Consider the following 14938-nt stretch of genomic DNA (forward strand, 5'->3'; position numbering starts at 1 on the left):
CCTACAACTCCAAATGAAGAAAGTAGTTACTCATTCTCTGAGAATTTGGCTTTTGAAGTTGGACAGGCTGGTCATCTTATTTAATGTGTACAACAATCCAAGAAATGTGTCAAGTACGGAATAATTAAATTGAGGAAGTAACTAAATGGGGATTTTTGTTAAGTGTGATGCCACAGAAAACAGAGCCATATTCCACTTTCAGAGTTTTGAACAAGATTTCCATTAAATTATATGGGAGTTCTATGTACTCTCATTCAGTAGATCACTATTAGTGTTCTAAATTTCAAGTCTTTGGAAGGAGAACTGTTTAATCATTATTTGAAATGATCCAAGTTCTCGTTACATCATTATGAAGCAGTATGTCTTACCATGAGATGACAGAAGCAATAAATTTTTTATTGATAAATTTAAATTCAGGATACAAAAAAATTACTAAAAACAACTGAAGAGGGCAATGCTGGAAAATGCCATCAGTGAGTATAACAAACAGGTTCATTTTACATAGGGTGCTATAGTGCACTATTCAGATACTCCACCTAAGCGTGGCCCATTTTCCTTCACAAGACCACATTGAATTAGCAGACTGGATGAAATAAAATTGTCCTTGGCAAAGCAAGTCTGTCAATAGTGTCTCAGATGCACACTAACAGTTTGCTGGGTTTAGCCTATACCGGCAACCACTGAAGGTTCCTTTAATGAACCAGAATGCAATACTGTGAGCGTTTTTAAAAACGCACTGGTTTTCTTAGCAGAAAGATTCAATCTCCCTACAAAGCCTCAAAGCTGAAGAATTGTATTGTTGAAGCTTGAACTAGTAGGATTGCAGTGGTATAAAACAAAACTGTGCAGAACGTCACTAGCTATGCTGTGTTGGCCACATACAGTGTGCCACATCCACATCCAGTACTCCCAGCATGCGCTGCAGGATCTGTGGATTGGGCACCTACCCACAATGAAAATCACAGCTCCCTGCAGCAGGTGCATGGTGGTTTCAAACTGGCTAAATTTTTCAAAAACGCTTAAGTGACTTAGTTTCAGAGTAGCAGCCGTGTTAGTCTGTATCCGCAAAAAGAACAGGAGTACTTGTGGCACAGTACTTTAGTCTCTAAGGTGCCACAAGTACTCCTGTTCTTTAAGTGACTTAGGAGCCCAAATCCCAATGACTCTCAGGGCTTGTTTATAGGAACACTTAATTCGTGGCAAGCTGGGGTGTAAATCTACCCATATTAGCCTGCACCGTACTAGGTGTCCATCTGGACCGTGCCACACTAAAAGTTTTGCAGTGCACTTGAATCTATTCCCATTTCAAAACAGTGTAGCTGATAAGAGTTTCATGGTGTGCTTTAATCTAGGCTGTTTTGAAATGGGAGTAGATTAAAGCACGCAATGGAACTTTTTGTGTGGCAGCAGGGTCCACACAGACACCTAGTGCACAATTTATGAGCTCATTCTGCACCTTACCTGAGGAATGATTATTCACATGAGTAATGGTTTTTAGGAACAAGCCCATCATTTCAAAGGGTACATAGAGAGAAATAATGAAGTTAAAGCATTCTCTATCAGCATTTTTAGCCTGCAGTGGTTTTTAGAATTGTTTTCAATGTTTCACACAATGGCATATAGCGTTGCCAGCTTTCTAATCACACAAAACTAAACAACCTAAGCCCGCCCCTTCCCTGAAGCCCCACCCCCTGTTCTCAACATTCCCCCACCCTCACTCACTGGGCTGGGGCAGGGGGTTGGGGTGTGGGAGGGGGTGAGGGCTAACTGGGGTTGTGGGTTGTGGGTTCCAGGATGGGGCAAAAAATGAGGGGTGCGGGAGGGGGCTCTGGCCTGGGGCAGGGGTGTGGGAGGGGATGAGGGCTCTGGCTGGGGGTGCAGGCTCTGAGGTGGGACTGGGGATGAGGGGTTTGGGGTGCAGGAGGGGGCTCCAGGCTGGGGCAGAGGGATTCGGAGTGCAGGAGGTGGCTGGGGTGCAGGATGGGGTATGGACTCTGGGATGAGGAGTTCAGGGTGTGGGAGGGGGCTCTGGGCTGGGGTGCAGGGGGAGGTGAGGGCTCTAGCTCGGGGTGCAGGCTCTGGGATGGGGCCGGGGATGAGGGGTTTGGGGTGCAGGGGGGGCTCCGGGTTTGGGGGAGCTCAGGGCTGGGGCTTACCTCAGGCGGTTCCCAGTCAGGGGTGCAGTGGGGCTAAGGCAGGCTCCCTGCCTGTCCTGGCACCGCGCTCCTAGGCAGGGGGGCCAGGAAGCTCCGCACGCTGCTGTTGCTTGCAGGCACCATCTTCCCCCAGCTCCCACTAGCCGCAGTTCCCAGCAAATGGGAGTGCAGAGCTGGTGCTCAGGGTGGGGGCAGTGCACGGAGCCCCAGGTCTCCCCCCAGCCTAGGAGCCAGACCTGCTGGCCACTTCCGGGGCGCAGCACGGTGCCAGGACAGGTACGGACTAGCTTGCCTTAGCCCTGCAGCATCGCTGACTGGACTTTTCAAGGCCCAGTCAGCAGTGCTGACCAGAGCCACCAGGGTCCCTTTTCGACTGGGCATTCCTATCAAAAACTGGATGCCTGGCAACCCGAATTATTGGCATAACTAAGGTAAACATCCTAAAACATTCTCAAGCATACGTTTTACTGAGGCCTTACCCTGTACTAGGAAATTCACCTGCTGCTTACAATTGTTTTAACCATGCATAGGCTTATGCCAGCATAGACTGCTCTTAAGGTGAGTTGCAAAAGAATGTTTTTTTAAATTGGCTTTGGATTTTTGTTTATTTCTTCACAATGAATAAAAAAAGGTCTGTATTAGAAGAGGGGGAAGGGGGTTGTTTTTTTTTTAACTTAAGTATCAGGAACATCAAATTTGGTCCTGCTTGGATTTGCTGGTGCTCTCACATTTTTGTGTACTTCTCCTTAGTTGAAGGGACAAGGGTTTTGCATATTTAACAAGGCATCTTTTCACCAAAGCATTCAGGTAGTCATGGGAGTTAGGGAAGTGTTAAACAATTGACTAAATATTCCCTCCTATCTCAGTTGCTCAACTTCCAGTATTTTATGGTGATATTGTAATTTCACTAATTTTCTGGTTGCCCCAGAGTCTTCATAGCTAAACAAGACTTGAATTTCTAACAGAGAATGGAAAAAAGTTGCAAATAAAGCTTTGAGCATGATTTATATACCCTTTGCAAGGAGGCAAAAAAGTGCACAAGCCCACTGTTTGTTCTTTTAAAGGTCACCTTTAGAGTGTAATGAAAGTAAAGACCAGAAGAATACAGCAATGAGGAGATGCATGCAAACTTTAGAATTTTCCACTACAAACTAATGTTTAGCAGCAATTCTGCTCCCTTTGCCCTAGCTGTAAAACCTGAAGCTTTCAAGAGTACTACTCCCCATCCAAGCTTCCAAATAATTTAAAATAACAACTTCGGTTTATAAATAATTATCTACAGTTACTGCAGATGGTGATTACACCCCTCAACTTCCAGTTTTATTTTGAAAGGGAAGAGAAAAAAGCAGCATGTGAAAAAGGAGACTGAAGAGTTTTTGTCATGCCACTACCGTCACATAATTCTGAACTTCAGTCTTTTAAAGCCAAAGTACAGTGATAAGCCCAGAAAACAAAAGGTCCCTGGTACGCAAGAGATGATGGTGGTGAAATTACCAGGATCTGGATTTCTAATTTCCCTAAAATTAGGAACTTGCTTGAGAATAGAGTTCATTGCTATACAATGCATTAAAATAGAGAAAATGCCATATTGAATCAATTAAGTTACCACAAAGCAGAAGAATCTATACACTTTGAAAACAATTTCAGTGCTGTGGACATTTAAAAAGTTACAATAATTATTAAAAATCTCTGAATAAAAAGTTTAACATCTAAGTTTCAAAATGATATTTTGTACACTTTGGAAAAAATAGAACATTTACTTTACATAACTAGAAACAAATTATATTCTTTGTAGTTTGTAAATTTCTATTCCTTATACTTCCTTTCATACATTTTCTTTTAAAAATTCCTTTTCTCTGGATTTTACACATTTAATGCAAAAGTTTTACTATTCTGAAGAAAAGCTTGTTTCTTCATTAGTTTCCTGAAAAGTCCATTTGGATTTGCAAGAAGTTCCTCATGTTTTCCACATTCAATAATTCTGCCTTGGTCAAGAACTGCAACAGAATCAGCATTCTGAATGGTAGACAGACGATGAGCAATAATTAGGACTGTCCTCCCTTCCATAAGCCGATCTAGAGCTTCTTGCACTAGATACTCATTTTCAGCATCCAAAGCACTAATTCAGAAGAAAAGAAAAAAATAAGTGTCACTGTTCTCTAAAATCAATATAGCCTGGTCTACACTAGGCTTCTTTCTCTAAGCTCTCCCATCACTGCCTTTCCAACAGGGTAATAATGGTGGAGTTGCTAATGAAGACAAAGCGTTGGCAGCTGCCAGCATTTTAAGCACAGAGTCATGTAGACTCATTGTGAGCAGAATTAGTTGACTTGGTGCTTACAATACTGGCAGCTGCCTGGAGACCTCTCTACACTAGGGGTGAAATCCTGACTCCACCGAAGTCAGTAAAGCTCCCACTGACTTCAGTGGGGCAAGGATTTCATACTACAGCTCCTACATCTGCTACCATTAATGAAGCTGAGCCAGTGGTAGCAATGGTGAGAAACGTTTAGTGAAAAAGTCTAGTGCAGACAGTCCATCCTGAGTATGCATATCACACACATATACCCCTGAAATTTAATACTGAATAACTTACAGTGGATGTGGTGTACTTATACCTATCCACTCAGGACTTACAAACATTAATATTTTCATAAAGTAGAGATACACAATCTCAAAGGTTTTTGTAATGTTTTAGTATTCCTGTAAATCACAAATATTTCATAAGAGTTACATTTTATTTAATAAGTAATAAGGTACTGTCTGTTGCACTTAATCTAGTGGCTTTCATCAGAGCATCTTTAAGTATTTTTCCATTCCATTGATGGGGAAAAAAGTTAAACGACTTGCCCAAGGTCACACACAGACAGGAACAGAACCTAGATCTCCTGATTCCAAGTCTCCTGCTCTAATTATAGGACATTTGCTAGCTTTACTTTATTTTATTCCTTACCTTGTTGCTTCATCTAGAAGAAGAATTTTAGGATTCTGAAGAACAAAAGTAAAATTATAATTAAAATCAAAGTTATACAAAACCTGAAGGATACAAATTCTATTTATGTATAAAAAAATTCACAAACAGGACTAAAATTACAAGCAAGATTATTTGCTTCGTCAGAAGACTTGAATACAACGTGAGACTCAGTAGGTAATAAGTCTAGACAGAAAGGATAGAATAAAAATATCACATTATCTTTTTTTCCATCTACTACTGTTACTTTAACACCTAAGCTCATATTACAAAGATTATAAATCTCATCTTTTCAGTTTGTTTACTTTGTGCATTTGGCAGCACTTAAGGGTCGATTTCACTGTTTCCCCTGATTTTAGAGTCCACCTATTGTTTGCTTATAAGCAGTCTCCCTCCTGTTACACATGAACACAACATTTATCTTGCATTTGGGAGACAGCAACTTCCTAGGTGGCTGGAATGCACCAGGCCACTGAGGATATGTCTACACAGGGGAAAAAAAGTGGCCGGCCCACTTTGGTTGCAGGGCTGTTTCACTGCCGCATAGGCTACCAGGCTCGGGCTGCCACCCTGCCACCTCACAAGGTCCTAGAGCCCAGGCTCCAGCCTGAGGGCCAGAAGTCTCAACAGCAATGAAACATTCCCACAGCCTGAGCCAGATGTTGGTTTTTCTTTGCTGTGTAGACATACCACTAGAGGCCAAGAACACACACTGGAAATGTAAAGAACCATAGTGTACTGTGGAATTGCCACAGCATGTAGTTCCAAGAATTATTCCAAAACCAGACTGAACAAGCAGAAAAGATTTAGTTAAACACAAAAGAAACAATGCAATTTGCATTTCAACACCACATTCTTCCTTCATCTCTCTCTTGGAGAGGGTTGGATGCAGCTCAACTTCCTAAAGCAACACAAGTCTTTAAGAGTAGGTCTATGCTGCAATTAAAAACCCATGGCTGGCCCGTGCCTATGTGCAGCGCTCAATCTGTGGGACTGTGTAACTGCAGTGTAGACGTTCTGGCTTGGGCTGGAGCCCGGGCTCTAGAACCTTGCGAGGATCCCAGAACTCAGGCTTCACCCCAAATAGGAACATCTACATCACAACTAGACTGCTGCGCAGCCCCGAGCCTCGGGAGCCCGAGTCAGCTGGCACAGTCCAGCCACGGATGTCTAATTGCAGTGCAGACATATCCTAAGGAACACAGTATCAGAGGGGTAGCCGCGTTAGTCTGGATCTGTAAAAAGCAACAGAGAGTCCTATGCATCCGACGAAGTGGGCATTCACCCACGAAAGCTTATGCTCCAATACATCTGTTAGTCTTAAAGGTGCCACAGGAGACTCTGTTGCTAAGGAACACATTTTGCAATAATCTAAAATGCTAAAAACAAAGCGAACACCAAACAGACCATGTTAAGATGGAATCTATTAGTGTGCATTACTAAGGGTGATGAGGGTCCACTGGTGTTGAAATCTATGAAAAGTAATTTATAGATTCTAGGCATTAAAATAAAGGCCCCCTTCCTCTGGTCAACAATCACTAGAACTTACAGGCTGAAAAAAGATTATCTTCAGAAGACTGTCAACTCACCCCAAACCTCACTCTCCTTCATAAAAGGCATGGAATTTCTATTCTTAACAACATCCAGGGGTTCCCCCAAAAGACATGGGGGAGCCATTGGTTTGTATTCTACAGAAACTTCAACAAACCAAGGTTTTTATCCTAAGTGCCCTGCAAGCTATAATTAGCAACACCACGAATCTGGTTGGAAACCAAGTTGTGCAAGGACGTTGACACCATATTCAAAGTGGAAATCATCCCTGATCTTGAGTAAGGCTTATTAAGTGAACCATTCTATCTTGGCCTACTGTCTTCCTTACAGAGTGGTTCTAGTCAGAGCCTAACCACAAGAAAAAGAATGCATCAGGCATAATAGAAATTGAAGAAATTAAAATTAAAAACTTGAAATAAATATATTGCCTTAACCATCTCTCTCTTCCTCTTCCAACTCCCTCATCAATATACAGAACTTTGAATATTTCAAAAGATATTCACTCCCCACAAGGAAAGACTCATCCCCTCTTTTTCCTCCTTGAAATAATTAAATAAAGAATAGCTACCTGTTTTTTAAGCTTACCTTGAGCAGCGCTCGAGCAATTGCAATTCGTTGTTTCTGCCCACCTAAGAAAAAAGTTTTATTAAATTAAATTGAAAGGTAAAATAGAAGAGGTTCTGATTGTAATTAAAGATCTAAACTGACTGTAACTAGACATGAACTGATCTCTGCTAGTTACTGAAATGGATTTTATGTTGGGGGAAGAAGGGATTAAGTGCTTAGGACAACAGTACTCCAACAAAAGCTACTGATTGATAAAGCAAGCTGGATAAAGCCTTTTTTTTGTTCTACTGTGTCAATATCTTTTTTTTTTTTAAATATGTCAGAGGTATACCTGAAAGGAGAATGCCTTTTTCTCCAACTAAAGTGTGGAATCCTTCTGGAAAGTCTCTGATGAAACTGGCAGCATTAGCTATTTCAGCAACTTTCTGGATTTCTTCAACAGTTACCATAGAAGGGTCTTCAGCACCATAGGCAATATTTTCAGCAATAGAACAGGAGAACAGAACTGGTTCCTGATAAATGCAAAAACATGGCTCATATGGTATCTCTATAGTACATATGTTTTCTTAGTAAATCTTGAGTAAAATAAGTCCCTTTTAAAGGATCAAATAGATGACAGAGTTTTAAGATTTATTGTACACTCTAATGTTTTTGGGTTAACGAATAATGCCCCAATTATTTTAACATGGAGGTCAGAGGTCAAAGGTAAGTCCATATTAAAATATTTGAGGAAAACTTTTCAAATGACACTTTACATGACTATTGACTTCTAATATTTCAGAAGGAGTTCAAGGCTATCTGTTCATTCAGAAAACACAAGTTTCTAGGATACCAGGTATATATCATTCTTCGCTGCATCTACAGGTCATCTCTCCTTATTAAGGCTACGTACACATTGTGTGCTTTGTGTACTGAAACAGCAAAAAAGTGTAAACACAGGAAATAGAAGGCAAGTCAAATGATGTACAATGAGAAGGTGTTCAGGACAAGATAAGACTGCTCTTTGTATGAAACAGAAAAGTTTCGTATTGTAACTTTTATTATTGGAAACTCAAAACTGGACAAAGTGAGATTTTTGAAATCAAGAAAAACTAAATGTTGACACACCTACAAGGAAAAAGAGATTCTTCTTACATGAAGGATATTCGGTGGTACTGTCTTGCAATACAGATGATGTTTTGGAATGTGAAGTACATTTGGATTAGAAAAATAACTGGACTGTGATACCCCAATTAGCTAGCCAGCCAGTCATGTTATGAAGACTTTCTGTAAAAAGACTACCTACTTTCAAACTGTTTGGGTGGCTCCTCTTTAAGGGACAATTGAATGTGTACTTTCTGCACCTTTAGAAAAGTAAGTGCCAACAGTGTCATATTAGCATGCCTTCATAATGGAAATAATTATGTAAGCAAGGAAGCAAAAGGATTAGACAACAGAAGGTAAGTTTTCAAAGCAGCATGTAAGCACAGGATTGTGTAACTTTGATTAATATCAATGTTAGTCATGGAACTAAGCAGTCATGCATATCTGCAGCGTTAGCCTCTGGAGGTCCTTTCTTGACTCTATTTATTCATAAGAAAGTCCCACAAAAATCAAGCAACTTATGTTCTAAGTTGTGAACCATGTACTTTCCAGTCCTCTACACCATTGTTTCTCAATGACCAGTCCGTGGATCAGCGTTGGTCCCCGAAATCTCCCTGACACAGTTTAGGAAGGCAGCAAGCCGGTCCTTGGTATCAAAAAGGTTGAGAAACACTGCCCTACACAAGAGGTATTTTACCAGCGATCGCTATCTTTCAGGAGCTACTTAACTAACCTACACAATCAGAAACTTGCAGACCACGGAACAAGCAGTTTGGGACTAATTGAGAATTTTCCATTTTAGAATATAGTATAACATGACAGTGACTAATTAATGCGTATGAGGGCAAGAGGGAGTTTCTCCCTTTTTGTGAAAAAACAAGACAAATGGCTTGTCTACATTACAGACCTTTATCAGTATAACTATGTCACTCAAAGGTGTGAAAAAATCCACCCCCGTGAACGAAATAGTTATGCCAACCTAACCTCCTGTGTAGACACCGCTATGTCGGTGGGAGAGCTTCTCCCATCAACATAGCTACTGCCTCCCAGGGAGGTGGATTAACTACGCTGACAGAAGAGTTCCCGCCCATCAGCATAGAGCAGTGTGGGCAACCTGCGGCCCGCATACGGCCCATCAGGGTAATCCAATTGTGGGCCGTGAGACATTTTGCTGACTTTGACCATCTGCAGGCACGGCCCCCCGCAGCTCCCAGTGGCTGCGGTTCGCCGTTCCCGGCCAATGGGAGCTACGGGAAGTGGTGGGCCGCTGCCACTTCCCAGTGTCCAGGAACAGCAATCCATGGCCACTGGGAGCTGTGGGGGGGCCATGCTTGCGTGCGGTCAACGTCAGCAAAATGTCTCACAGCCCACAATCAGATTACCCTGATGGGCCGCATGCGGGCTGCAATTTGCCTACCACTGGCATAGAGTGTCTTCATTAAAGTACTAGAGCTGCGCCTTTGCAGCATTTTAAGCGTAGTTGCCCGTAGTGTACAGCAAGCCAGGGTGTGAATCTACAGTGCAGTACAAAATTTTAGTATGAGGTAGCAGGGTCCACATGACTAGTTAGTGCATGGCAAGTTAGTGTGCTGTAGAGTCTCACCCCAGTTTGCTGCACACTAAGTGTCCATGTAAACAAGTCCTTAACCGTACAAAATTAGAAAGTGAGACAGTAGTAACTGATTACAGATTTCTTCCTTCACGTAGAAATTCCCCTCTTCCTTAGATTCATAGATTCTAGGACTGGAAGGGACCTCGAGAGGTCATCGAGTCCAGTCTCCCGCCCTCATGGCAGGACCAAATACTGTCTAAACCATCCCTGATAGACTTATCTAACCTACTCTTAAATATCTCCAGAGATGGAGATTCCACAGCCTCCCTAGGCAATTTATTCCAGTGTTTAACCACCCTGACAGTTAGGAACTTTTTCCTAATGTCCAACTTAAACCTCCCTTGCTGCAGTTTAAGCCTATTGCTTCTTGTTCTATCCTTAGAGGCTAAGGTGAACAAGTTTTCTCCCTCCTCCTTACCTGACTCACTGTTCCAATTTTAGTCCTGAACCAGAGTGGATTCAATTGACGGATATCAACGCCATCAACGGTGATAGTACCTTAATTTAAGAAACATTAAGTTATACAGGATATAAGATACTGACAAAAGGCAGAAAGCAGTGGAGGAAAATACTCGGTTTTCAAGTGTTCATAAGAGATGTGCTCTCTCTCAGTCCTACAAAGGTGGTGTATTTCATGGAGCATTTATTTATCCTGTCCTTTTTCAGGCCCTCTACAGTGCTCATTTAAACATGTGAGGCAAGATCACGCCTCAGTCTGTCAGGTGCAAGAAAGTAGAGATGTGGAGGGGGTGAAGGAGAAAAGTGTCCATAGAATCTCCTTGGGTGCAGGGGCCAAGTAAAGTGGGGTTGTCCTTGGCTTCTGAGTGCACAGGCTGACGCAGGCTAGTACCATTGGCAGTGCTAGTCTCTCCCCAGTGGGTGGGGAGGAAGCAGGGCCATGCCACACACAGAGTTTTCCTTATTTAAACTGTTGGGGCCCATTCTTCCCCCTCTCTGAGGCAATGACTGGCAGGTTACTCCACAGATTGCTTTTTAATATTATCACATCAGTTTTGCCCCATGTCGCAGTGACCGTGCCTACACAGAACAGGAGAGGACTCTACAGAACTGCTGCATCAAGCACCCAGCAACGTGAGGCATGCTCTCCCGTAAAGAGGAAAGTGTTGCTTCTGCATAGCTTTCAGGCTGGGACCTCAACTCCTTCCACTGGTTGTTCAGAAAAGTGTTTTCTTAGATGCAGAATATCAATTATTTCCAATGGCAGTCACAGTAACATATAAACGTACCTGAGATGGGATCATACAGCCTCAACAGAAGAGATACAATGGTTGATTTGCCTGAGCCACTTGGGCCAACCAGTGCCATAACAGAGCCAGCTGGAATGGAAAGGCTGAAGTCTTGGAAAAGTGACATTTCTGGACGTGTTGGATATGCAAAGTGGATCTCTTTGAATTCCAAAGCACCTTTGAACATGTCTTTGTTTAATACAATTCCATCTGAATGATGAAGAATTAAAATACAGAAGAAGCTGAATGACAATAAAAATATATCAAAACCTCCACAATGACAGTTCAGCCTTCCATAAAACCTGCTGGCTACTACAGAGGCACCAACATTTGCTAAACCACAGATCACATTACCAATTTACCAGGTGCTTGAGTGCTGCATCTGTTATACAAAACTGTAGTGGGTCCCCCACCATTTTTAACATGTAACACATGGAGACTAAACCTCCCAGTGTACAATACTGCACCTTTACCAATAAGAGTAGTTTAATCTCCATTGGCTATTCAATGCTTAGCTTCTCAGCCACGCTGTCACTGGAACAAATCTGCTTCCAGATTGAATTCAAACAAGTCACTAATGGCCATTTTCAGATTTTTAACATAAAAAAGAATGGTTGATGGAATTAACTGAAGTCCAAGGCAGAACAATATTCAACACAGACCAATCAATACAGTGTCCTTTAGCAACAGCTCAGTAAAAACTGAAAGTCTTCAGTTTGTGAAATACCAGAACAAGCTATTGTGAGTGAATGAATTTTTTCTTTGACCACTTTTTTCTTTTTTTGAAACAGCATAAAGCTTGTAAATATCTAGGACTTAAAGGATCACAAGCAGTTCAGGCCCCAGAAAATCCTACAAAGTATGTATAGAATACACCAACTTAAAAAAAAAAAAAAAAAAAAAAAAACACAACAAAAAACCCGTATGTTATGCGAGTTCACTGTTTGAGGATAGGAAATCAAGAGGGAGGCTGCAATAGTGCAGTGAAAGTAATTTAGTACATTTGGGCCCTACCAAATTCACATCCATGAAAAACGAATCACGGACTGTGAAATCTGGTCTCCCTCTGTTAAATTTGGTTTTTTATGTGCTCTTAGCCTATACTATACAGATTTCTTGGGGGAGAACAGCGTTTCTCAAGTTGGGAGTCCTGACCCAAAAGTGAGTTGCAGGAGGCTTGCAAGGTTATTTAAGGGGGGTTGTGGTATTTCCACCCTTACTTCTGCGCAGCTGTCTTCAAAGCTGGGCAGCCGGAGAGCGGCAGCTGCTGACCGAGGGCCCAGCTCTGAAGGCAGCAGTGCAGAAGTAAGGGTGGCAGGAGTATACCAGGCCATCCTTACTTCTGCACTGCTACTGGCGGTGACTCTGCTTTCAGAGCTGGACTCCCGGCCAGTAGCCACTGCTCTCCGGCCATCCAGCTTTGAAGGCAGCGTCGCAACCAGCAGCAACGCAGGAGGATAGCAGTACCACAACCCACCCTACAATAAACTTGTGATCTCCCCCCCAAAATCCTTTTTAGGTCAGGACCCCTACAATTACAACACCATGAAATTTCAGATTTAAATATCTAAAATAATGAAATTTACAATTTTAAAAATCCTATGACTGTGAAATTGATCAAAATGGACTGTGAATTTGGTAGGGCCCTAGTTATAGGATTGCACAGTCATAGGATTTTAAAAATTTTAAATTTCATGATTTCAGATATTCAAATCTGAAATTTCATGGTGTTGCAATTGTAGGGGTCCTGACCCAAAAAGGAATTGTCGGGGGGGGGGGCCACAAGGCTATTGTAGATGGGGTTCTGGTACTGCTACCTTTACTTCTGCGTTGCTGCTGGTTGCAACACTGTCTTCCAAGCTGGATGGCCGGAGAGCGGCGGCCACTGGCTGGGAACCCAGCTCTGACAGCAGAGCCACCGCCAGTAGCAGCGCAGAAGTAAGGATGGCCTGGGATGCTACAGCCATTCCTACTTCTGCGCTGCCGCCTTCAGAGCTGGGCCCTCTGTCAGCAGCTGCCCCTCTCTGGCTGCCAAGCCCTGAAGGCTGCACTGAAGTAAGATGGGCAATACCACGACCCCCCTTAAATAACCTTGCAGGTCCCCTGCAACTCACTTTTGGGTCAGGACCCCCAATTTGAGAAATGCTGGTCTTCCCCATGAAATCTGTATAGTGTATGCTAAAAGCACATAAAAGACCAGATTTCATGAAGGGAGACCAGATTTCATGATCCGTGACACATTTTTCATGGACATGAATTTGGTAGGGCCCTACCTATGACCGTGAAATTGACCAAAATGGACCATGAATTTAGTAAGCCCTAGGTATAACAGATAATCATATTATGCAAAGGATAATTTAGTGCAATCAGGGTATTAATTTATTCACTTTATTAAACTGGTAAGCAGGTAGATAGACAATAGGCATGGGTGTGTATAGTAATAAGTGATCATCTGTAGCAAGTTTAACTATATTTGTAATGCTTCTTTGTTTCACTTTCCATTCCCCTCAGCTTTCCTCCTCTTTCCCAGTCTCTTATCTTCATTTACATCAACTGTAGTTGCTCTGTCAATAGCTGCTGCATGTGGATTCAAACTGCTTCTCCGACATTAAACCATGGAGGTACTAAATGTTAAGTTGCGTGATAAATATGTAAATTCATTAAGTGTTCATTTAAAGATGCATTTGCTCAATAGCAATTTAACAACACTAAGTTATTTGGTACAATTGTTACTGTATCAGTAAACTCTGATTCCAGTTATTCTTGAATGCCTGCCATGAAGTGCACTGTAATGCTTCAACAGTACAGGAAGTCTGATGCAGCAAGTCCTTCCTTTATATTTCTCCATAAATTAATGTAAAAAAAAAAAATCAAAGCTATACACAGAATTTTATTTTTCCTCTTTGGATTCTGGAGACACGTAGAAAAACAGTCTAACTAGGATACTGAGATATTGTCAGGGAAAAAACTGGAGTAAGTGAGGTCAGAACCATGCAGAAGAGCGAGCAGATGTTTTGTTTGAGTGTGGGCAACAAAACTGTTTTGCCTTTACTGTATGCTTAGTTCTGAAATCACCTCCATATTTAATCCTTGAGGCAGAGACCTATATTCTTCTCTACGAATTTGCTTCATGCTGAAAGGAAATTAAAAACCCCTATCTTAATTTGGAAAAGTTACCCCCAGTTTGTAATGTGCTGAAGTCTGAGACTGCTGGAGGAGGTTACATTAGCTAATTGTTGGTTTCCTGTGAGATAAACATTTTCTGCTCCCCAGCTCATCAGATATAATACTCATTTCCACTTATATAAAAGAGCATTTACATCTTCAAAAGCATCATTCAGACCAATTTTCATAACACTCCTTTCAAATACATAAGAGTCATCCCCATTTTACAGATCTGGAAACAGATGCAAAGAGGTTAAAGACGACATAGTGAATTAGCATCAGAGCCAGGATTAGAACTCTTAGCTCTTCTAGCCAAAGAAGCAGAAATGGAACAATTGATACAAAATTAAAAACATACAATAAGATGCAAAACCTATTCTTTATAGCCAGAGCTCACTCAAAACACTTCTACTTGGTCTGCTGCCATATTCTCCCCTCCCACTCTGATAGCTGCATTTGTAAAGAATTTCTGATGACAATGTAAATCTCGAGACCAAAACTAGAGTGTTTTTCTTACGTGTCACTTGAACTCCAAGATAAAAATACTGCTTTATGATATTTGTTATCTACATACCTGGTGCCAAAA

At 41.8% G+C, this 14938-nt stretch overlaps 1 protein-coding gene across 2 annotated transcripts in view; it reads right to left on the minus strand.

Annotated features, from left to right (window-relative positions):
* Positions 1–3617: 3617 nt before the first annotated feature.
* ABCB10 (ATP binding cassette subfamily B member 10) overlaps positions 3618–14938 on the minus strand; it is a 40355-nt gene continuing 29034 nt past the window's right edge. For both annotated transcript variants that reach the window (XM_054023525.1, XM_054023526.1), the window contains exons 8-13: positions 11188–11397; positions 10359–10438; positions 7577–7757; positions 7264–7307; positions 5110–5144; positions 3618–4275 (exon numbers count right to left, since the gene is read on the minus strand). In XM_054023525.1, the coding sequence (XP_053879500.1) occupies positions 4020–4275; positions 5110–5144; positions 7264–7307; positions 7577–7757; positions 10359–10438; positions 11188–11397 (806 nt within the window). In that variant the 3' untranslated portion in view covers positions 3618–4019. The remainder of the gene's footprint in view (positions 4276–5109; positions 5145–7263; positions 7308–7576; positions 7758–10358; positions 10439–11187; positions 11398–14938) is intronic.

This window comes from Malaclemys terrapin, chromosome 3 (assembly GCF_027887155.1).
Source record: "Malaclemys terrapin pileata isolate rMalTer1 chromosome 3, rMalTer1.hap1, whole genome shotgun sequence".
Lineage (NCBI taxonomy): Eukaryota > Metazoa > Chordata > Testudines > Emydidae > Malaclemys > Malaclemys terrapin.